We start from the raw sequence: 24631 nt of genomic DNA on the forward strand, positions 1-24631 counted from the left end.
CGGGCCTTCACTTAAAAGTAAGTGTGACTGATTTAGCTGAGTTGTAAGAATTTCTTTCCCTGATAGTGCTCAGGAGTTAAAGTTCACCATAATAGGCCAGGTGCTGGATTCATGACCATTATTATTATTGGCTCTCTACGAAGTCCCCCTGATATACTCCTCTCAGACTTTCTGTAGCTGTTGTTTTTCTTTCTTTCTTGGTGCTACAATTTTAAGAGTGCCAAACCTCTTATTTTGGTGTATACTTCATAATGAACAGGCATGTCATCTGTAATGAACAGATGAATGTAGAAAATCTGTGTATCTCTCCTACTTTGGAGAAAATCTTTCACGAAGAACTATTTGATCATGTCAGTTGGGCAAGGAACTCCCCAATACTTAGATTTTTTTGAGGTTTCTTTGTAAATCTTGATGTCAGAGGCTCCTGTTAAGGCATCCAATAATTCGCTTGATCAGGCAGATTGACATTTATTTAGATTTCTTAGGCCATAATAACTTGAGCATCTTACATTTTCACCTGGATTGATGACCGGTACATGTCAACTGACTTTTTGAGGAAGAAACAAAAATACAAGAGATTAAAGTTATTTTCCTCTTTATTTATTCTTAAATTCAACCTAAGGTCAGTGCTTCCATTTACACACTAGAAGCAAAGCCAATCTAACCCATCATTTGATAAATTTTATTTTTTGGCAAGTCTCTTCTGCTCATCGTTGGGGGAAAGAGATACTTCACTTTTATTTTGTTTGTGATTTCTATGAATTGAGAAAAATAGTGCTGAATTTATAGAATTGGGGACATTTAAACTGACCCAGAGCCATTAACTCTTTGGTGGTAACTTTATAAATTTCATACAGACACATATCTCTTAGCTCTTTGCTTCACAATCAAAGAATCAAATTACCACCTATTACATGTCAAGTGTAACCAGCACAGGATGTTCTAGCTACAAATCTATGAAACTGACTTGGATGTAGGTCAAAAGAGTGTTTTTAGAATCTCCCTTGCTAAATAAGTTAAATGATTACATTTGTATTTCTCTTAGGATGTTATTTTAAACTCATTTGAAACTATTTGCAGATAGAAATAGACCTATTTTGAATGCTGATCTCAATATGAAATATATAGAATTTACAGACTACACAAAATTATTGATGATATAACATTCAACAATCAGGGTGCTATGAATTTTACATTAAAATTTAATTATGTAGTAAAAAATAGTTGTTATAGCTAGAAAAAAATATTTTCAGAGGCAGCAGATACCCTTGGTGGAAATGGACAGTCCTACATAGAAAGAAAATGAGGAAGTATGCAAAGTAGACACCAGGATACTTGGCATATATAATTTAATCAGAGATCACACAATATGACATAAAAACAGCAATTGACTAGAATATAATCTGCAACACGTGAAAACAGTTTAGAAAATGGATTAAGGTCATACTCTCTGACAGTAGGCTTCTTGGAAATACAGATGTAGAATCAGACAGATTTATGTTTCATCTGGTGCTACCTTTCCTTGTCATCAGATTAACTTGAACCAATAGCTTGGTATGGATTCAAGCAGTAGACGTGTTGTTGATTAACTAAGTCTTGTCTAGTGAGACTGTTAACCTCATAGAGCCACAAATAACTAACTATTGATCGATATTTTGGTATTTTTAGATGCAAAAGCACATTCTTCCTAATAATTGGAAATACAGCTTAAGACTATTTTGTGGGACAGACCTATGATTGTCTGAAATGATAACTTGTTAGGTATAATTCTCCTAATCAGTGACAAATGTGCATTTACACATCAGAGACTAGAATTTTATAGATTAATCCTAATGGAATTTTTAGGGAAATCTTGTCCAACTATATTTATGAAAGCAAGAATATGTTCAGTTATTTTTTTTTTCAATTGGGTCTATTGGCTGGCTTAAGCCTAAGACTTTCTCCTTTTTCAGTCATGTAGTTACAAAAACTGTACATTACAAACATTGTAGAAACAAGCTGAAAAGAATGTGCCACATATCCTGGGTAATCATCTATGTGCAGTTAAATTTACAGATACAAAAAAAAATACAGCCTACTCCCTTATAATGCACAGTTATTTTTTAGATACAATGTATCGCTAGTAAATGGTCATGGTCACCAAATCTAGTTGTCTCCAGCAGAGAGAATGAGAGCAAGATCCGTTCGGTACAGCTTCCCCCCATCCGATAAAGCCATTATGCTTTTCTTGTATGTTGGAATATTATTAATATCCAGATCCTGTATAGAATATAGATGGCATTGTTATCCAGCTAAATATGGAAGTTAATTAACCACCGTCAAGTGATAAAATGTAGGATGAAAACTGCTTGTTACATCAATCCATTAAGAGCTAGATTAAATTCTTCCCCAAATGTGAATAATCGCAAGGTTGTTTTAAAATCTCTTTATCAGTTATACTGTTTTGGGCCAGTACCAAATCAGGTTAAGAATTGAATTCTACTTCTGCTCTATAAATCTTTAAAGTAGATTTCCAAAAAAGGATGTGTGGTACTTCTGGATGGATCCTTATAGTCTGCTTAAGAAGTAAGTGGCATGGTCACTAGATTACCTGTTTATTCTTCTCACACAGATCCTTCAGTAAAGCATCCAATTCATTTTCATCTATGTATCCATTGCCATCCTGAGGGAGCAGAAATAAACCAGTATACAACCAACTGGACAATAATGGGGAATGTAATAGCTGATTCTTCAGAAAGTCTCCCTCCTGCATACTTGGCAGATATTCCAACATCTTAATGTCAGACCCTCAAAATTCTTACTTGCTCCAAGGGCCCAAAGTACATGTGAATTGCCTCTCATGCAGCACCTTACATTTATAAAACACTTTGAATCTTTTGAAGTACCTTCATATATAATGTTTCACTTTATGTTAACAGTATCACCTCCTGTTGGAGTCATTAGTTGGTCATAAATACGTTCATGCGAACGAGGACCCTGAGGCCTGGGGAAGCCATGTGCTAGCCTGTGTCACACCAGGTCATGGCAGGGCTGTGCCAGAGCCCACAGAGGACCGATCTGGTCCAGGAGGAGAGAAATTAGAAGAGAATAAAGGATGGTAACTATTGACACCACAAACCACCTTTCCTCATACACACGATGTTACCATCTATTACATGGGGGAGGATTCTGCTGGATATTTTCAACTAACTTAATCCTCATCCCACCCTGTAAAGTGGGTATGATCTCCTGATTACAAATGAGGAAACTGAGGTTTAGAGGAGTTTGGTATCTTTTTCAAAGCCTCAAAATAGATAAATTGTAGCATGGGACTTGAATCAAGATGCATCTAATTGGGACATACCGTACTACATTTCCTATGACAAGAATAAATTGGCTGAGTAATTTTAATAGCTCGTTTCTTTTAATATGGACCTTGAGTTTGAGGGTTTTTCCCCTCTGTAAGTGAGGATTTTCCAAATTCTTCTAAACAATCAAATTATAGATAAGAAAGAACTTTTACCTGATCATATAACTCAAAAGCTTTATTGAACTCTTTCCCACACATTTTGACTCCCTGGATGATAAAGAGAGCAAAGGTTAAAGTGCTACTATTATATTTAATTGCGTTTCCCTTGGCAAATCTCCCACAGTCTAACTTTTCAAGGAAAATATTGTTTATGGTAGGGAAAAGAGAAATACCTGAAATTTAAGAAGAAAATTCTCCTGTACAGGTAGTAACCTTTTGAGAGAGAAATATTAATAGATTAGATTTTTTTTGGATGAGGATCAACTTATTATAATACCTGTATACTTCCTAAACTCACCTGGCCATCTCAGTTAATTCCAGCTTCCCGTCATTATTTGAATCAAATAATTTCAGCTGAAAGACAGAATGTTATTATTGTAACCACTGAAGAATGATTTATTGCAGGAAGGAGAAGAAAATTCAAAGTAAAGTACTTTGAGTTATCAATTACTCATATAGACAGCAAAATTCTAGAAACTAGCTTTTATTAAACTTGGAGTGCAAATTTTCAGTTCTTTAAGTTGGGTCAATTGCCAAAGTTTATCAGGACAATATAGAATAGTCAAACAGGGTAATAGTGATCTTAGCTAGATTCTAGAATACCGTAATTTATATTTCTTGCAAATATGTATATTTGTCAAGATGTGGGAGAGATGGTGTCTGGCAGTATATAGCATACTCTAAAATTCTCCAAACAATGATATGAAAATAAATATTTGTCTCCCTCCTTTAGAGCATAAAAGTACAAAGAGAAGCAATAGGCAGATAGTATGAATAAATTCTTAGAGAACAGAATTTTTGACTAATTTTCAATTGATTTATTTTCCCTTGGATACTAGATACCTCCTCATCGCACTTACATTCACATCCTACACCAAGACCCATCCAGATATAAATAAACTCATACCCTTATTCAGGAAGCATGCATATTTTTAGAAAGTAGCAACTATTGCTGTACTGTAATACATGGAGGGCCTATAGATGAGATGTATTAAAATGAAGGTTGCATGCTACACAACATTATTTTTGTTTTTTCAAAAAGGAATATGATCAGGATCATAATGGGTATAGGTTTAGTGAAGTCTCTTTAGGGAGAAAAAGAACAGTCTATGGTTTGAAATGTACGAATTCTTTGTAGGAGGGAGATTTTTTCAGGGTCTGATACTGACACATTTTATAAACTGTTGACCATAAGTTCTGATATCATCAAACTGTCTACCAAGACACTGGACACTTGATCACGCAATGTAGTGTCCATAGGGGAATATTTCCCTACATATATATTTAAATCTTAATTAGTTCTCGATTAATTTGCATCTCAGATTTGAACTGGTTTGGACATTAAATCAGATATGCCAGGCCAATCCAACAGGGGGAAAACTCCCATCTGAGTAGTTTTTAAAAGACTGCTTCAAATTTCTACCTCAAAAGGAGTCTTTGCTTTAAATAGACATCCCATAAGGCTGGCACAAAACAGAAGATTGAGAAATGTAGGTTATTGTCCACTTCCCATAAGTGGATCAAAGAGGATGCTTCCTTGCAATGAAAAATTTTTAATTGTTTTGAAATTAAAGATTAGTCCCACTTTATAATATTCTATAGTGAATAAGACAATAGTAAAGTTCTAGTGGTTTCTTTTTTCCCCCCTGCATAAAAGTAGGCTGACAGGTTGAAAGTAAACCTCATAACAGGTTTATAATCAAACCTTGTATAAAATGACTTTCCAGGGTAACTAAAAAGTCTAACTCCTTTATCAATCTAATAGAACATAATTTTTATAATATACACTTGTTTTGTGGGTTATTTATGTAAACCTGTAAGGTAAGAATTCACTACCTTTACAGTATTTAAAGCATGTATAAATATATGTACTGATTTGGACAATTTAAAATTTTGCCTGAATTTCAAAAATTAAAATGTTGCCAAAATATTGGCCCATAGCTGAATCAGTTTGGCAAAGACTTTTCCTATAGTCCTAATGCTATGAGTCAAAATGAGGAAACTACTACTTGAAATTAATGAAATTCATGGGCACTGGATTATTCTATCTAGAACTTCATAAATTTTTTCATCCCTAAAACATTAAAGGTCTATGTGTAAAGCAGTTTCCTTGGCTCTATTATCAATATTCTTTTTTTTTAATAAAGATTTTATTTATTTAATTGACAGAGAGACCATGAGAGCGGGAACACGAGCAGGGGGGAGTGGGAGAGGGAGAAGCAGGCTTCCCGCAGAGCAGGGAGTCTGATGCGGGGCTCGATCCCACGACCCTGGGATCATGACCTGAGCCGAAGGCAGTCGCTTAACCAACTGAGCCACCCAGGCGCCCCTCTATTATCAATATTCTATCAGAGATCTTGGTTACACTTTATCATAGCATCAATGTCAGGGTACATTTGGAACTCCTCACCCAAGCACCAAGACAGTATTCTAAAATACCCTTTTTTTTTTGTCACTCAATGAATAAAGTAGCTGTAAGTTTTGTTTAAACTCTAACAAAATTTATGATTTTGTGAGTCATGATAAAAATGGATTCAGAACCTCCAAAATGTTTTTAGTTATCTAATTTATATATCTACAATGTAACTTCCATGTGTATAAATTATATAATTTAGTGATATACTTACACTGGCTTTGTAAGAAAAATGAATGATCTTTTGATAGATATAAATTATCTACCTCCACAAGAAAGGAAATGCTCATGTGTTGAGCCTCAAATCCAATGATGACAGCACTCAGCCTTACAAGGTGTAAACATCCTTAAATATTTCACTTTTCAAGTGAAATGATACTGTATGCATGTGATACCCACATGGTTTATTTATTTCATCCTCCATAGCCTTGAGAATTAACGAGAACACAGTAATATTTCATAGGGTCTTGGCTACTGTCTCTCCAAGATCAGTCTTACCATTAGGTCTGTATACTCAGCTAGTTTTGTATCATCAACAGTCTTGTTGGCTTTTTCCAGCAGGTCCTTTAGAAAGTTCTGTTAAGACAAAGAACACTCAGATATATGTCACAAGTAACTTACAATCTGTTTCCATTTCAGCCGCCTTGAAATGGAACATCCCAAGAATGCAAAGAAAGCCTCTTTTTGAGGATAGAACTGGGTAAGGAGAGGACCTTAGAAGGGAGATTGGTTCACTTGGCATTCCAGCCATGATGCTGCCTTTGACAGGTACAATATCTGCCTTTTACTGAGACCTGATCTGTTGTGGTCTATGTTGCGCTGCTTTTATGACTTCAGTGTGTATCTGGATTGTGCACTGTGTAGGAATGTGAGTACAAGCTTGTATACCAGCCAGCCCAATGGGTGCATTTGTACATAATGATATCTTCATAAAATCTCATATGGCTTTTTTCTAAGAAACACAAGGGCCCCTCTCTCTGCCTTTGTAACATGAGGGAAAATTATTAGTAAGCCAGATGGAGAGCTACCTCTATTTTCAAGTGCATTTTCTGCCTCACAAACTGTATTTTCACATCAGCTTATAGACAGTAGGAAGCTTGTTTCTCTGAAGGGCCAGTCACGTAGCTTTTGGCCTGAATGCAGTCCCAAACACCTTGGTTAGAACGCTTCAGCTGGCTGTTCAGACTAAGACAGTTGGTCACAAATGATGTTCTCTAATCCTTGAAGGGTATGCGAATCATATTAAAATACAGATTATTGTGGGAAGGATGAAAAAAAGATAATTATTAATTTGGAGTTGGAGTTTAGGAGGGAGTTAATTTTTTTGAACAGAAATAAATCAAAAGCTTTACAAAATCCACATAAATGACAGTGTGAGCACTTAGGCATATAATATTCAATTTTGTCTAGTGCTGTTCATTTGAGACTCCTTTATTTTTTCAAAAAATGAATTGATGCAGTTGTGGAAAACTAAGTAGATACTGTGTTTGGATACACTGAGGGATTGGGTTTCTTTGGTTCTGCAGTGGTTTATCTTCTTCCCAAACGTACCTGTTCTGCTGGGCTGATTTAACTTTATTCTTTTTGAGGAAGGAGACTTTTTCTGGGTTTGATTAAATGTATTTTCATTTCAAGTATTCCATTTCAAATCCAAAGTGAAGCATGGAAAATTCAAAGTTATCTATTGGGGGTGAATTTTATTTTTGAGCCTTATGAGTCTTTTGTCAGAGATTAATTGGGTTAAAAAGCCTCACCAGAGACTAAAATGGTGGTCACAAAAATAGCCTGGGAGAAACCTCGGGACGCTGAGATTCAAAGTCGTGACGGAGAGCAAGTGATGTTTTACTCTATTATGGATCTTAAAATTAGCTTTCTTGAAAGATCCATTAAAAAAGAATACCAACTTATCTTCAAAATTCCCCAGAGAGGAGGACTTCTATTTAGAATCTCTTTCTGAGAATAAAATGTAGAACAAAGAAGGTCAGTATTAGAAATGAGCTAAGGTTTTCATGATGAACTTGAAATGATTTTTAAAAGATTGTTTTTTTTGTCCTATGGAATAAAAACACAATAGCTTAACTGTCACCTTGTGAGCTCCAGGTTGTGCTGCAAGTTTGTATAAAATATATTGTTTTCACATTAGAAATGTTTATATTTCCAAGAGGCTGCTGTTGATTGTGTTTTAGGAATTTTACTGTGGTGCAAATGTCCTAGTTCCATCTCTAAAATTGTATGTGACTATGTGACTCAAGCCATGTTAAACCATGACGAGGAAACTGGGTTTGATATTCCTATTTCCACACTTGACAAGAGGAGAGGTAGCTCTTGATGACTGAAGTTTGGAAGCATGTGGTGTTGTGGCGGAAAAAATATTATTAGCATTATCCGATAGTCTAGATTCTTTCATGAGCAGCTAGGTAACATTGAAAAATTATCTAATCTCTCTAAATTTCAGTTTCTCTGTATAACGGGAATAATACCTGCTTTGCAGGTTTTCTGAGAGGATTAAATCTTAAAATAATTTCAAGCACCTAATATTATACCTGCCACATAAGTATTAATTTGCCTCCCTTTTAGTTACTCTCTATCCTGAAGATTGACAAAAGAGGGTCTCTGGACTGAGAAATCTTGGGGTCGATTTAAGGAAATGAGAGAAAGAATGTTGCCATACTTCTAAAAGACTAGTAAATTATTGAGTTCGTGAATAATACAATGTATTGTACCTTGTGTATTTCACAAAATCTTTCACATACAGAATTTACTTGAGCTTCACAATAAATCTGAGAGGAAGGTATTATTATCCCCATTTAAAAGATGAAAAAATCAGACAGAATAACTTGATTTTTAGATCTCTTTGCCTTCTCCTTTGTATCCTTTCCTCCCCCACCAGCTCCTCTGTACATCCGGGAGAGATGAATTGAGAAATTCATTTTCAAAGTTAGAATTTTTCAGAAGTTAGATTATATTAGGACTTTGTTGCTCTTGTTGAGAGGCACGAAGTTTTATGGAATGTGTAGGAGACTTGGAGGCAGAGGAGATTGGGTTTAAATATTGCAGCCCAGCGTCGTCTTTCTGTGTGGCCTCAGTATATCACTAAACCTCTCTTAATCTTTTTCCTCATGAGGGTAGTACTAATCTCAGAACTGTCACGAAGATTAGATAAAATAATGTGCATAACATATAGTAGGTGTCCAACAAAATTGTTTCTTTGTCTTTCTCTTGAAAGAGAAATCTATTTATATTAGTTTAATTTATAAAGTAAAATGGCAAATTTCAATGAAAAGGAGCATCTTATTTGGCTTAGTATATTGTTATATCTGTCTATCTAGCATAACCATTTGTTTATACCACAGAAAATGCTAATTTTTTTGCATTGCTGAGTAGAATTTGAAGAAGTACTTGAAGTCCCTTTTTTAATCGGGTACTTCATTAACAATGTGGAAGAGTGGGTGAAAATGTGCCATTGCTCAACAGAAGTTTCTTTTGTGGGAGATTTTTTAAAAAAAGAGTTCATAATTCTATTTAAAAGGGAAAAAAACTTAGCACAGGTTTTTGTTTGCTTACCTTAAGCTCCTCAGTTTCTATGAAGCCACTGTGATCAGTATCATATTTTCTCCATGTCTGTAAGTAATTTTGGATAAGGAAAACCCAACACATTAAAAAAAAGCCAACAATTTTCCTACACTAAGTAGCTTTCTGAAGACCTCCCTCCTGGACAGAGCTCTGTTTTACCTTCATGAATTCCTCACAGGACTTGAGCTGCTGGCCTCGGAAGAGCAGCAGGAAGTTCTCTTCTGTAGGTAATACATGAGCCAACTGAAAAAGATTTAAAAAGTTGTAAGGGAAGCAAGCCTCTGTCATTACTTCCTGCTAAATTTTTCTTGAATATACTTATTAGAGGCAGTTTTATTGCCTAGAAAACTAGGAGAGGAAAAACGTTTGGGTTGACCTTCCCTTTCTGATACTTTGTTCCCTCAGAGAGCCATTGTCTTTTCCAAAGCTTGGGTGGCCTTGCGTGATGGGGCTGTCTGGTCAGTGAGGTGGCCGCAGCAGGTGTGCTCAAAAAGCTCAGCTAGCACTGGTTGGACCACTCCTCCTCTGCTGGACATCCACGCAGATTCATCCCAGTGGCTTGAACCCTTCATCTCTTCTGTGCCACAGAGCAGTGTTGCTCTCCTCAGGGTGCACAGAATGTGGTATATGTGGGGACATACATGTCACATAGGAGGAAAGAAACTATGAGAAATGTGAATGTAGGGTAAAGGAAGGAAGGGAAAAAAATGCATTCCCAGATCTGAGGAGAAAGCCTAAGAGAAGCAGGGAAGATAAACTGAAGACAGGGGCACCTGGGTGGCTCAGTCGTTAAGCGTCTGCCTTCAGCTCAGGTCATGATCCCAGGGTCCTGGGATCGCGCCCTGCATCGGGCTCCCTGCTCAGTGGGGAGTCTGTTTTCCCTCTCCCTCTGCAACCCCCCCAATAAATAAATAAAATCTTAAAAAAAAAAAAAAGATAAAGTGAAGACCGTTATAAGGCAGTGAAAAGAGAGGTGGAAAAGATAATTCACGATGAAGAGTGGAAATTGAACAGTAATAGGAAAAAACAGTTCTCAAACTGTTGGTTTTAGCTAAGAGGATGTCCACTGTCAGAATCCAGGGCTTGGGTTTATGATCTCTACTTCATGACCCTATGACCTGTGTCCTTAGTTCTCATTTCATAACTTTAGTACTGCCCCTCCTTTATTTTATTTTATTTATTTTTTTGGAACAAAGGGCTCCAGATCCCATTTTAAGATGACTGTAATCTATCTGTTATGTGCAGGGAGGGAGGGAGGGAGGGAGGGAGGGAGCTGGATTGATGGCCCCACTGCAGGCATGGGTTCTATTCCTGGCTCAGCAGCTAATTAGCTGTGGTCCCCAGCAACTCCCTCAGCCACTTCTGGAACTTAGTACCCTCATCACTAAAATAAGGAGTTGAAGTAGAAACCAACGTCTCTTAAATGTACTGGGTTCAAAAGGACTTTGAGAATCTGTTAGAATCACTACGTCTTCACCATTAAAGAATGAACCTACACATACTATGTTTCATCTAATTTCCTTGAAGTTCAGGCATGGACCCTTGTCCCTGGATTTTAGACCAAGCACCTGTGGTATGGATCAACCTTCAGTTCAGTATTAGTTCCAAAATTTCTACCAAATTATAGGAAAGTTTATCTCCCCCTGTCCCTTTAAAAAAAAATTTCACCCATTTAGGTATATTAAAAGTTTTTAACATAAAATGGATCATTTCAATTTATATGCAAGTAATCTCTGTTTTTTTATGCCCATATAATATGTCCTTTAACTTGTTTTTAGGTCTTTAAAATAATACCTCAACTTAGATCCATTCAGCTTATAGACATTACATATGGAGGTGAAACTAAGGAACAGGGACATATATCTTACTAGAATGTTAATATGACTCTGTCAGAAGACATTTTCTTATTTTGGAATAAAGGTCACTAGTATAGTTGTGCAATAACATAAGCATTCATTTAGGAAATAAGAAATAGCTAATGCCAATTCTTTTAGTTATTGGTATGTAACTTGTCAGATACCACTTTGTAAGCTGTTGTTGGACCATCCATTCCAGGAGGGCAGGGACCATGCTTTGTCTGCATCTCCTGAATGCCCAGGGTGGTGCTCAGCATGTTATATGTCTGACATAAATGCTGGGGATTGGCTGATAATTTTACTTCATTAAAAATAGCTACCTAACATGTTTTATAGTATTTGTTTTTACTATCTTCATTCCAATTTTCTATATTGCTTGAATTTTAATAACCGTATTTTCACCAAAAAATAATTTTTCTTAAAAAAATTATACTTATCAAAATCCTCCAAATACATGAATAGAGGAAAAAAAATAAAAGAATGAACTAGTAAGCAATTACTAAATGTAAAATAAGGGAAAATTTGACCATCTTTGTTTCAAAAATTAAAGTTCATATAACTTGCATAAAGTTTAGAGGTCTCTAAAATGCTAAATATAGAGGCAGTAAAATTGTTCTGCATATATAGTATAAATGTGTATTTCTTTTCCCATGCCATTTTGGTCCTCCTCGGTTTCATTATTTAAAAAGATACAGATTATATCTACATGCACATTTTCAATCTATTAATTTGAACTGTTAATGTTAAACTGAATATAGAGCCATCCTATTTAAGACATTAGAATGCATCTCAAACATTTAAAAGATTATAATAAGACAAGCCAGCCATTAAAAGAGAAGCAATGAATACGTGTGGATAGGATGTAACTATAGTGAACATGAATCATCTTTTTAAAGGTGTGTTTCACAATGTAATGGTCCTGCTGTTGATGCTTTCATCAATATATTGGGAATCAATGTTTAAATTTCAGAGCTGGGTGCAGTAACTCTCCAGATCTAGTGTCTTAGAGCATATCTACAAAGTAGGAGAGGTCTTTTATTGAAGGTGTCAAGTAAGGCTGCTTTATTCTCACATTTGCTAAGTCCCTGCTGTCCATGGAAGTATTCAATACTGCCTGATCCAAGGTTATTGGTAATTTCTTAATCCTTGGGCTGCCTGCCTGATCTTTTATGAACTCCCAAAACTTTGTTATGGGTTGGAAAATAAGGAAGAATATCAAGGCAATAAGTAGAAGGCAGATAGTTGTGACCAGAATTCCTTGGAGCTTCAGTTGTGAGAACTGGTGTGTGTCACTGAGAGTGGGGATATAAAAGTTTGCCTGTCTCCCCTAGATGTATGAAGACTACACACATCTTGAGGATAGGGTCTGTGTCTTATTACTGTTTCTTTGCCCAGAACCTGCAAAAATGTCAGTAAATACCTTACTGAACTTATGAATGAAGGCAATTGACTATGGTCTAGGGTCAGCATAGGCTGTAAATAAAGTTCCTTTGGAGATAATTATTACTGACTTATTACTGAATTGTGGATAGGTTTGGGGTGGATATTGTGATAATCTACCCAGAGCTCCCTTTAGGTGCTGGGAATGTTATTTTGGGAGAGCCTTTGGGGTACCTTTGGGAGATTATCTAGGCTGAAGAGAGCTGCCTTCCCAAAGACACTGTGTCCTATGACTGATCCACATGAAGAGAAAAAGGCGCAGTCCTCTTACTCAATTTAGGACTTCTGTGAAGGGCCGTTGCAGCTTTCGAGCCCACTGTAGGGTCAGCTGAAGCCCCTATTGAGACTGTATCATGGCCCACTCTCTCCCTCTGCCCAGTCCTGTTCTTTTCATTTCCCCTCAACAGGTATGGTCCCAAGAGCACTTCCTAATAAATTTCCTTATTGATAATTTTCTACTTAGATCTGCTTCCCAGGGAACTGAGCATGTCACAGGGTTTTTACATCTTTGTTGTATTCCTAGGCATAATGTAGAAACCTCGTCTTATGTTTTGGAGTAGGTTGAAATTCTTTGCTATATCTCATATAGGTATGATTCAGAACCTACTAGGCACTGTGCTGGATACTGGGGATTCATAGTCACTGTGGGTAAGAACCTTATAGGGAGGCAGATAATTTCAAACATTATTCCCACAATTTCAAAAAAGGAGATATAGTGATAAATCTAAGTATTAGGTGCAAAGAGAGCGCACACAAAGGGAAATTTTACTAAAAACATAAATGAGCTAAATAAGTCAAAGTACACATGAGGCATAATTCTTAAATCCTAAAGACATTCATGGTATATGCTAACCTCTTTCAACACATATTAGCAAAGCATTCAGTTCTTTCATTTGGAAACCAGAGAAGTATTTTTCCTAGGCAATTAAATGATTCCAGGAAACTTGGAAGGCAAATAATCTTATATAAACTTAAGGCTAGTTGAGTTTAATATTTGAATATGAAAAATTATATAAGAAGTGATTAAAAGTTTTGGCCTTCAGAAGAATTGTGTAGATTTTCAGTTTTTTTAAAAAAATAATTATAGCAAATACATTTATTGAGCTTTTAAGTATGCCAGGGTTGATGTATTTGTTTGACATGCTTTATCACATTTGATGTTGGTACTTAAATACCATCCCTGTTTACAAAGAAACAGGCAGAGAGAATAAATGAACTGCTATCATTTAGTTTGAACCAGATTTGAAAACCGACCGTCTGACTTTCTTGACTTTTGGGGCCTTTGTCTTTAACCATCACCCTCCCTTAAAATCTCCAATCAGAAACATTTTCCTAATCATTTAAAAATATTTATCCAGAGGGAAGTTTTTAATCTGACTTACTGTCCATCATTTCCCCAAATTCTGAAGTCGACAAGTAGTCTGCCATGAAAAATTACATTCACTATAGCTAAACTCACGTGCTCAAATCCTACTGTGGAAGAAAAGAGGGAAAGTAGTGTCTGCTTCCCTGGGAGAGATGTTACAGTTTTAGTATTTAAATAGCTTTTAGATCTATTTTTTTTTTTTTCCAGTGGATACACTGACCTGGACAAATAGATACAAAAAAATTGAAGAGGATGGTAGTTTCCCCGCACGTTGCCCAAGGGATCAGGTGAAAAGCTGAGAGAGTTGATATCCAAGTAAGGGAAATATCTATACTTACTAGAAATTTCTTCTCTGGTACATATATTATCTGCGGAATCATTCAGTCTTCCTTTCTAATTATTTTAATCAGCCTTCCCTGCAATAGAGCTATTAGTCTGAATAAATTTAGAACATTTTTTGACTGTCATGGTATTTGTTAAAGTATCTCAGAATTTCAGTGCTCCTGTTTTGAGTTCATATTAACAGTCTCTTTGTAAATGAACTATATTTGTGTGAATTTTAAAATCTAAAGACATGAAATTTTAAAAGTTCAGAAGAACGACATCTATATACTACCCTTCATTTTACATATTTCTAGATAGCAAAAGCTTGTTGGGAAGGTCAGTCCACTTCAGGATAGAACTTTGAAAATCACTATATTTTCTGATCTTTTGAACAACATATTTCAATTAAAGTCAAATCACTTTAGCTTATTTCCAATAGGAAAGCAGATTACCACATGAATATCATTTGGTTTACCTTGATTAGATTTTTTTTTTTAAGATTTTATTTATTTATTTGACAGAGAGAGACACAGCGAGAGAGGGAACACAAGTAGGGGGAGTGGGAGAGGGAGAAGCAGGCTTCCCGTGGAGCAGGGAGCCCAATGCAGGGCTGGATCCCAGGACCCTGGGACCATGACCTGAGCTGAAGGCAGCTTAACGACTGAGCCACCCAAGTGCCCCTACCTTGATCAGATTTTGAGAAGCCCATCATTATACCTATTAAATATATAGGAACAACTAACTTCTTTTCCCTTTGAACACTAAGCTACAATATCTTGATGTGAGTAGGTAGTTTATTATAAATTTTGGAAAACATGGGGTTTCCCATTCCATCATGGCTGGCTGGAGTGTGCGTATTTGTGTCCCATATTATATATAGGATTTCTTAGCAAGTGATACATGTCAAGTTGGAAAAAGAAAAGATGAACTTCATTTTATACAACTTCCTGGTGACACTAGAGGACATGTTATAAATTTGGGCATTCCCACTCTTCCTTTCCTCATTTTCAACATGTAATCTGTAACTTTCAATTTCTTCTTTCCAATGATTTTCAGAACCTCTTTACTCTCTTCACTCCTACTTACCCACCCTAGACCAAATCAACATGCCTATGAACTCCTGCAGTGATCATTCTTTCTGTTCTCCCATTCTAATTCTCTTCTCTCCAACTAATCACCACTCCACCCCTCCCCTTGCATGTGGCTGATAAATCAGATTAATGAAAAGAATTCTGGAATCATGGTTAGATCGAGGCTTGTATACACGTGTAGTCACTCCCTGACCCTGGGACCTTGGACACATCATTTAACCTTTCTGGGTTTCAGTTTCTTCATCCTAAAATGAGGAATTTTGGCTAGTTTTTCCCTGGAGTCCCATCCAGCAAAAAATTCTGTGTCCTGGAATAGTTAAGTGAGACACATAAGAATGTATTAGAAAGTTTCTCTCCTTTTAGACTATTTCTTCTTCAGCTGATCTGAAAGTTTTGCCCAAATCATGTTTCAAATGCTTTGGCTGGATAATTTCTCTATACTTTGTGCATCCTTTTTTTTTTTTAAAGATTTTATTTATTTATTTAACAGAGATAGAGATAGCAAGAGCAGGAACACAAGCAGAGGGAGTGGGAGAGGGAGAAGCAGGCTTCCTGTGGAGCAGGGAGCCCAATGCAGGGCTTGATCCCAGGACCCTGGGATCATGACCTGAGCCAAAGGCAGACACTTAACAACTGAGCCACCCAGGTGCCCCTATACTTTGTGCATCCTGTTCAACGAGGCTTAAACTGCCCTAAGTAATCAACCAATTGAAGCTTGAAACTATTTTCTCTGAATGCAGAAAATGCTCAGATTATTTATTATTTAAAAAAGGCAGAGTGGTTTAGAGGAACATGGCTGGGTTCTAGATGTTTCACCATTTATTTCTTATTTTTTCTTTAACTTTAGTCAAACTCTATTGAAGCCTTAGGTTCCCCAGCTATAAAAATAGGTCCTTATATTATATTTAGGCTTGCTTTATTTTGTCATTAGGATCAAATGAGAGAATGTATTTTAGAAATTGTATATTGTCATACTAATATAAATTTTCTTATTGTGATTACTATAAAAGTTCCTCAGTTCTTCATTTTAGCCTTTGTTAACGTCTTTATCCTCTTCTGTTACCTATCTTTTCTCACACACAAAACTTTTCTATAATAGTTTATTATCTCAAACTTCTAGAGAAACTTCTTTCCTCAAACCTCCAGGACAATGCATCTGCTAGTGACCCCCAGCCTCTCATTCAAATATGCCTTCAAATTAGAATTCATAAGTGATTATATTACATAATGTATAGTAAAACCTGGATTCAAAACATTCATTGAGTCCTTTTAAAAGTGTGACATGCATGTGAATTGGATCATGCTTTTTATACTATTGTTTAATCTACTATCACTGAAGAAATCAAGTAAAATAAATAGCTGAGACCACTGGAGTCCTTTAAGGTGAAGTATGTTAAATATAAGATGATGGTCCTTCCTCTACTGGAATTATAAACTTTGCCAAACTTTGAAATAACCACATCTATAATTTCACTGATTTTTGATTTTCTAACTTGTTTTGAATAGATTTACCTCATCTCATTTATGTTCCTTTAAGTTATTTTCTTATCCTTAATGATTTCATATCTTGATTAGTTGCCCTCTATGTCAATCTGTATGTCCCAGTACTGTTAATTTATCTATTTATATTGTAATGAGTTATACATAGGCAAAGGGGAAAGTGTATACTCCAGGGAAATGTTTTAATTACAAAGGTAATAATAGTATGTCCTTTCTTAACTCCTTTTGTAGTGCTGCTTAAAAATAAGTATTTCACAATGACATGACAGATGTCCTTTAAGACCAATTAATTGAAAGCCAGGTCAATTCTCTGAATCGAAGGTAAATTATTACTACATGTTGTTGACAGCCAGAATACATCACAACCTAATACACTAAAAAATATTATAATATAATTATTCTTTTGATCTGGCATATTTTTAAATATAACTTTATTAATTTTTATGGACAAAGCTGTCCACTCCATTTCTCTAATAGGTTGCAGAGATAAAGTAGCTGAGACACCCGAGTTTCAAAAAGTACAAGTAAAGAAAGTAAAGAAAGAAAGCTCTTGCACAAATCTGAGAATGCCAAAGAACTGATGCATAATCAAAGTCTGGCCCCCTTGATTCATAAACAAAAGTTGTCCTCCATAGGAATAGTCCTCATCAGAAGATAAGATTTGACACCCACAGTTTTATCTTTTAGAGACTCAAAAGAAATCCTTTCCTATAACATCATAAAATATTCATTAATTTTAGTTAAGTTCTTTGGTTCTTTGTTTTTACTATGGTCAACTGCCAGTCTAAAATAGAATTTCAGGAACCAGGATGCAGCTTTTTGCCATCGTCATAGGGATTACAAATACATAGAAAATTTTACACTGTTAATAAGAAATGCCAATGAACCATGTACTTGGTTGGTGTTTTATCCAAGTGAGGCAGGGTAATGTAATGGCATGGGTACCCATCCAGAAATCTTGGACCTGGGCTTCTACCTGTACCTACGCCAGCAAACAGGTGCATGACCAAAGGCAAATCATTTCACCTCTCCACACTTTGGTTTCATAATGTATTAAATTTAGGCTCTGGATTAGGCAAACTCTAAGGTCTCTTTCATTTCTGACCATTTTGATTTTAAGTTTTTGAAGAGAAGATAACATTTTACTTAGGCAAAATAAGCCTCTCAAAATTGGTTTTGCCATATCCTGTTTGAGTTGGATTCAAGTACAAAATGAAGCTCATTGATTAATAGTACGTCAGAAAAATGCGTAAGTTCCTTACCTCTACAATTCCTATTTTTCCATCATCTCTCTGCCCATACTGATCCACAAAGGTTTTCATCTCTGGTGATAACTCCTAAAATTATATAAAAGAAGGTAAGAAGTTTATTTTAAAAACTATCAGTTATGCTTCTGATGGTGTTAGAAAAACTGGAATTGAAACCATTTAGAATTATGCACACCGATGAACGATTCTCATGAAAATTGAAGATATAACTGATACACAGTATTTACTGGTTTCAAATGAAAGGGTTATGATTATCATTTCTGAATCAATTACTTATTTATCTTCTATTAGTTTTGAGAATATGCTATCCTTTAAAAAGGTAGTCAGAATTATTGAGTTCATAACTTAGTGAATTCAAATAAAATGTACTTTAAACATTTCTTGCTTCAGGAAAAATTCTTTTGTATTGCTACAACTAATTGCCCTATAACACTTTCCTTATTTTAACATGTTTTATCCATGGGAAGTAATAATAGGTGTTTTCAGTTTGGACAAGCAAAAAATTTGAGTGTTGAAGAGTGCCTCACATTGTCACTCTTCAGTGTTTCCAGTGTCTTTGTGTTTCCAACACAGAAGTGGCATTTACTGACTAAATAAATTGAAAAATTAAATTCAAAAAAATAAGATAATAAAATAACTTGACCAATTTCTACTTTCATTAGAGACAGACAATTTTGATAACCTTAGTGTAAGCTATTGGTTATATGTTTAGGATCTTTGCCTCCCAGAATAATTTAGGGAGTGGTTTTTCCAGTGTTTCCATTTTTTTCTGAGATGTTTTCTCTCCCATGTATTTTAGTACAAGAAGATATGTTTAAGGGGGACAAAATGAATGCTTTCATTTCATTTGAATTATTTTGTCCAATCTATTCTATTGCTTACATAATCTCTTCACATATTGACAGAGGGCCATGAACTGTAAACTAGTGATCTGAATATAGAACTAGTATTCAGGAAGTTGAATTTATACCCTTGGGTCTCCAACATAGCCCATTTTAGATAGCCCTGTTGCATTAACTGAAGCCAATTTAAAATAGGTCAGGCTTTACTAATGTCCTATTCTATGTCCTTGGGAAAGTGTATTAAGGTCTCAATTTTTTTCATAACTAACAAGATGGTATTATCTATCCCATGAGTTTGCTTTAGGGATAGGTAGGTTAATATAGTTTGAGTTATATTGAGGCTGAATATCATTACTACTAATTGTTGCAGAATCCTTTTTGAACCAAAGTAAATATCTTTAGTAGAACTGAGGTAACAAATGGTAATCAAGCAATTTAATTATAAGTAGCCTTTAAAACAAAACTTTTCTATGGATTAATTGTAATATGCATTTATTAAATTTTATTACAGCAATAACTGTAAGAAAAGGAAAGAGTTCACCCCCTGACATTAATGGGATCATCAGTTTTGGTTTTTGCACATACCTTAAAGTAAACAAAACAAAGAATTTGATTTTAAACCTTAAAATCGTATAGTACCACTAGGTTAACTAGCAGAATCGACATTTAGTCTGTGAGTTTCTTGAGTGGTAATTATGTCAAAATCTACATTTTAAACAGTACAAAATACAATGACAATGATAATAAAATAAAGCTTTATAAAAATGCACACTTAAAGACAAAATACCATGTTTAGTATAAAAGGGTAATTTTGAAAATATTTTGGGTTGTTATATTTCATTTGGGGCGCCTGGATGTCTCAGTTGGTTAAACGTCTGCCTTCAGCTTGGGTCATGATCCCAGGGTCCTGGAATTGAGCTCCATAGCTGGCTCCCTGATCAATGGGGAGCCTGCTTCTCCCTCTCCCTTTGCCACTCCCCCTGCTTATGCGCTCTCTCTCTCTCAAATAAAATCTTTTTTAAAAATGTTACATTTATTTATAATTATATTAGTGAAATTTTTTAAATGCCAAACAGTGCTTCCATTAATACAATGAAATTTGTTATCCTGTGGCCAGAAATGAAAAGAAACCTGGTTTTTAAGGTTAGTCTTTATGTTCTAAAAAAGAAGAAATATGTCAAAGGTTTACTACAATGGGGCCAGTAGTATAGGGACATATTTGTCCAGTACATGAACCTCTCAATTCAAATCTCAATTTAGATTATAACTATCCAAAGCCTATACACATAACCCAGAAAAATAGTCAACAATCAATGTATTAAGCAACTTGATATAATCTTGTACTTGTGCTCAAGTCTGCTATTTTTTGATTAATATCTAATAATTAGAATTTCCAGTAGCTTAAAATTAGAGCCTGGGCAGTAGAAAAAACTTTACAATCTTTAGAACTTTAACTGAAGTTATTTGTTTACAAAAAAGTACAAATATTAAAATGGGAAGAGAAAAAGAAAAATCTGAAAAAATGTAGTTTCTAAATATTTGAATTTCTAAATTGAAAATAAATCACAATATTAAAATTACTTCTAGAAAAATTAAAATATAATCATTTAGCTACTGGAAGTGTCTTAAAATGTTTTAATTTGAAACTTTATGGCAAGTAAGATTTTTCCAAACAGATATTTTAAATATATATTTTTAAATGAAATAAGGAATTGTTTTTGCTTTATTAGTCAAAGATATATAGAGCTATAATAATACATGAATTTATTTATGGTAATATATAAGGAGGGGAGGGTGTACAGAGAGTACATAAAACTTTTTTCTATTTTATTTGATCCCAATCTACAATACCTTCAGGTTTATATAATATTAAATCTGGGTAAAACTATCCCCAGAGTGTCATCTGGTTTTAAATCCGTTCGGTCCATGAAAGCAACCGATAGTTCTGTAATGCATTATAATGCATTTTAGAGTCCTCTGGTAGTCTTTTGAATATGTTATACAGGGATGTGTATCACACAATTTTCAGTTTAGATAGAACAAAAAGGTAACTCTATTAGTAACTTATATATTTATAAAATATCTATCTATATATCAGTGCTTAAGGTGGTGATCTGCTAAAGGATCACACACATCTATGTTTTCCTCTAAAGACATAAAAGTTATATATAATCTGTAATGTAAAATTTCTAGCCAGTAGTTAAAAGGCCAAAGATCATTAACCTCTAACTAGCCCAAATCCAACACAGTGTTCTGAAATGCAGTCTTACATAAACCCCAATACACTAGTAAAATTCTTATCCTGTTTTCCTCTGTGTTCCATCCTATTTTCCATCTGTGTTCTAAAGCTGGGTATATTTTATTTTTATGCTGAAAACATCTTAACAGGTAAATTTATGCCCACAGGAAGTTATTCATAATTGGTAAGAATTGTCATTTATTTAATTACTTAATGGCTTAAGTCACAAATATAGCTTGTTTTCAAAACCCCATTAATTGTTTAAAAAAGCTTAGCTTTTTTAAAATACATGAAATTCTTAAAATTGTTTTACTTTTTACGTCTCTGACTTTTGGGTTTCTCCCTCTCAACAGAAATGAACAGCTTTCTTGTTAAGTTCTTGCTCATTATTATGTTGCAAGTTGTCCAACTTTCCCCCAGTGAGAAAGGTCAAGACAGAACATTTTCTTATCTGTCCAACCACATCAACCTCACAATAATAAGTAGCAATAAAACAGGAGATCCGTAATCTGCAGATCTGTTTCCTGACCACCAAGGGGCAGAAATGTATTTCTACCCCCCCCCCCACTTCTCATGCAGTTAAAGAGAAGTTAAAAATTACTTAGTAGAACTCTATCGAAGAGGAGGTGATCTGCTAAAAGATCTCATGCACCCACACTTTTCTTTTAAGCATTATTAAAGCAAGTACAAGTATAGAATCTATATTTTAAAAAACTCTGATTTCATAGTGTAAGGTTTTTCCCTTTAGGGGATCTCTCTTTCCCCCTTTCATCTTCCCCCTACACAATTTGGAAAGGTGCTTTTTCCTCTCCTTTCTCAGTCAATAAATCTACATCCCCTCAGTCTACATTCCCTGGAAACCACTTGATCTCGCTGGCTTATTATGAAAACTCTAGAATATTTATGTTTTAAGGTTGAAGGTCTTTTTCCTTGGTTGCAAACTTAAACCTACCAATCCAGCTTTCTTCCGTGCTTGCTGGAGTTCCTGAATCAAGTTCTGCAGCTCCTTTCCTTCCAGGTAGCCACTTCCTGCAAAGACAAAGAGGCACCCAGGTATCATACATCTCATTCTGAGTTTCTGCCCCTTTCAATTTCCATGACAGCTATAGTTCTGGCCACCTGCGAAGCTCTCTCTTGCCTCTACATTGATTAACCCTGAAAGGATGCGGATGCGGAAGCCCGGCAGCGCTGCTCTCTCGGTGTGTCAAAGTTTGGACCCACTAAGGGCAAAGGAGGATGGTACGGATGTTAAATGTAGTCATAGAAACTTCAGGGTGCAGTGTCCCCCAATCTCTGCTTGTTCTCTCACTCCCCTCCTCCATCGCCTTCCTATTCTTAACATTCCTGGAGAGGAAAAAAAAAGTTGAAGGTTTTGGGATAACATAGAAAAATATATATAAACTTTAAAGTTGATGGTTTGGCAGCCAGCCGGAGAGACAAGATTAGAGAGGTGGGGGAAGAAGTAAAGAAACGAGGGATAATAGGATCAGGAGGCTCAGGGGGAGGGGAAAGGGTGGAAAAGGGCAGGGACAAAGGGGTCTTCAAACAGTTAAAAAGAGAGAAGATAATCACCGTCTGCGTCGAAATGAAGCCAGATCTCGAAAAACTGTGAGGCTGTGATCAGGGAGGATTGCAGGTGGGATTCTGCCATCGTACAGCCGAGTGTGTGTCTGCGTGTATGAGTATGCGTGTGTGTCAGTGAGAGTGTGGGGTGAGCAAGATCCTCAGGGTGTGTGTGTGAAAGAGATCTGGGCTGCGGAGGAAGACGGGGGCGGATGCTGCCGGGAGCTGTCCTCAGTGCTGCTCGGCTCGGGCGGTCCTCCGGAGTTCTCTCTCCACACCCCGCACCCAGTTCTCAGTATTTATTCTGACGGCCGAGCCGGGCCACGCCTCCTCCTGCCTCCCATTCCTCATTCCCGCCTCTAGCTCGCACCAACCTTTTTCCCCTCCCAGTTCTCTCCTCTCCTCGCAGGAAAGCTAGCTGGAGCAGGAGTTTTAAAGTGTAGGAAGCAGCAGGTGGTGGGAGATCCTTAGCTCAGAGACTGAAGGCTGAAAACAAACACCCTTTCTCCCACATTCTCTTAATCCATAAAGTATCCTCATTCCTGAATATTATAGTGAAATAACATAAAGAGGTTTTGATTTTCAGATGTAAGAGGAAAGCTGATAAAGAATACAACCATATAAATAATGCGTGTGTGTGTGTTGTGTGTGTGTGTGTGTGAGGGAGAGAAGGAGAGGGACGGAGGGAGGGAGGGAGACTTCTCCGAGACATTTTAGTATTTGTTTAAACAAAGGCAGGTGAAAGTATTAGGTTAGTATTAGGTTACTTTGATTAATGTGTACAATTAATTTATTGGTATCAACCACTCTATTTTGTACTGGAGAGTCATCCTAGGAATGTTTCTTAAGATGGTTTATATGCACAAGACCTGCCAACATGATGAAGTAGGATTATGTGGGTTGTTTTTTTTTTTTCCAGCTTGAAGTAGACGTATAACTAGAAAGTGATAAAATTAAGTTATAAAATCTTAAAATGTTAGAGAAGGAAGTGATCTTAGAGATACTATGGTTTCCTTCCTATGAGTTTAGAAAGAGTAAGCCAAAGCAAAGAGAAACCAAGAATCTGGTCTAAGTTTATACCTAGGTGGTTTAGTGACCCAGCCAGCACCCCATTTGGAGGCCTTAACTCGTATATCTCTTCTTTCTATGCCAAGCAATCTTTGTTGAAGAATTTTTCAGGAACTGGAAGTGACCATCAGAGTTGGAAAAACCTACCTAACTGATTGCATGTTACATTTTAAATATGTAATAAATTTAGATAATTTATTATTTACATAAATACTTCTAAAGTGTTTGGTTTTGAATCTTTTGAGACCTTAAGGTCCTCTAAAGGCATATCTTAAGTATCTGATTTACAATGGTACAAAAGCAAAATGAAGGAACAGCAGAAAATCCAAATATAGCCAATATAGACTTAAAGTGAATTAAAGTGAATTCACCAAATTTTATTTTTTTAACCTTGTGTAATTAAGTATGAGAACCCTCAAATTTATGTTTCTCAGATGACAACTCTACCCAGTAGTGGATTCATGGATTTTTTTATGTGTATCCTTTTCAGAGACCCATTATTTGAAAACTGGTCTCTTTCAATAATCTTCTCAATGGAGTTCTCTCTTCTATAATACTTGGCAGGCAGTACACAAATTAT

At 35.8% G+C, this 24631-nt stretch overlaps 1 protein-coding gene across 1 annotated transcript; it reads right to left on the reverse strand.

Annotated features, from left to right (window-relative positions):
- Positions 1 to 235: 235 nt before the first annotated feature.
- Positions 236 to 23292, reverse strand: CALB1 (calbindin 1). The gene is made up of 11 exons (XM_032421914.1): positions 22993 to 23292; positions 22373 to 22449; positions 18334 to 18408; positions 9654 to 9737; positions 9486 to 9542; positions 6420 to 6497; positions 3807 to 3862; positions 3682 to 3721; positions 3503 to 3556; positions 2591 to 2662; positions 236 to 2259 (listed from the first exon to the last, which is right to left on the reverse strand). Exons 1-11 carry the CDS (start codon positions 23069 to 23071, stop codon positions 2146 to 2148), a joined length of 786 nt encoding a protein of 261 aa, XP_032277805.1. The 5' UTR covers positions 23072 to 23292; the 3' UTR covers positions 236 to 2145.
- Positions 23293 to 24631: the final 1339 nt, after the last annotated feature.

Source organism: Phoca vitulina, unplaced genomic scaffold, assembly GCF_004348235.1.
Source record: "Phoca vitulina isolate PV1807 unplaced genomic scaffold, GSC_HSeal_1.0 scaffold25, whole genome shotgun sequence".
NCBI classification, from domain to species: Eukaryota; Metazoa; Chordata; class Mammalia; order Carnivora; family Phocidae; genus Phoca; species Phoca vitulina.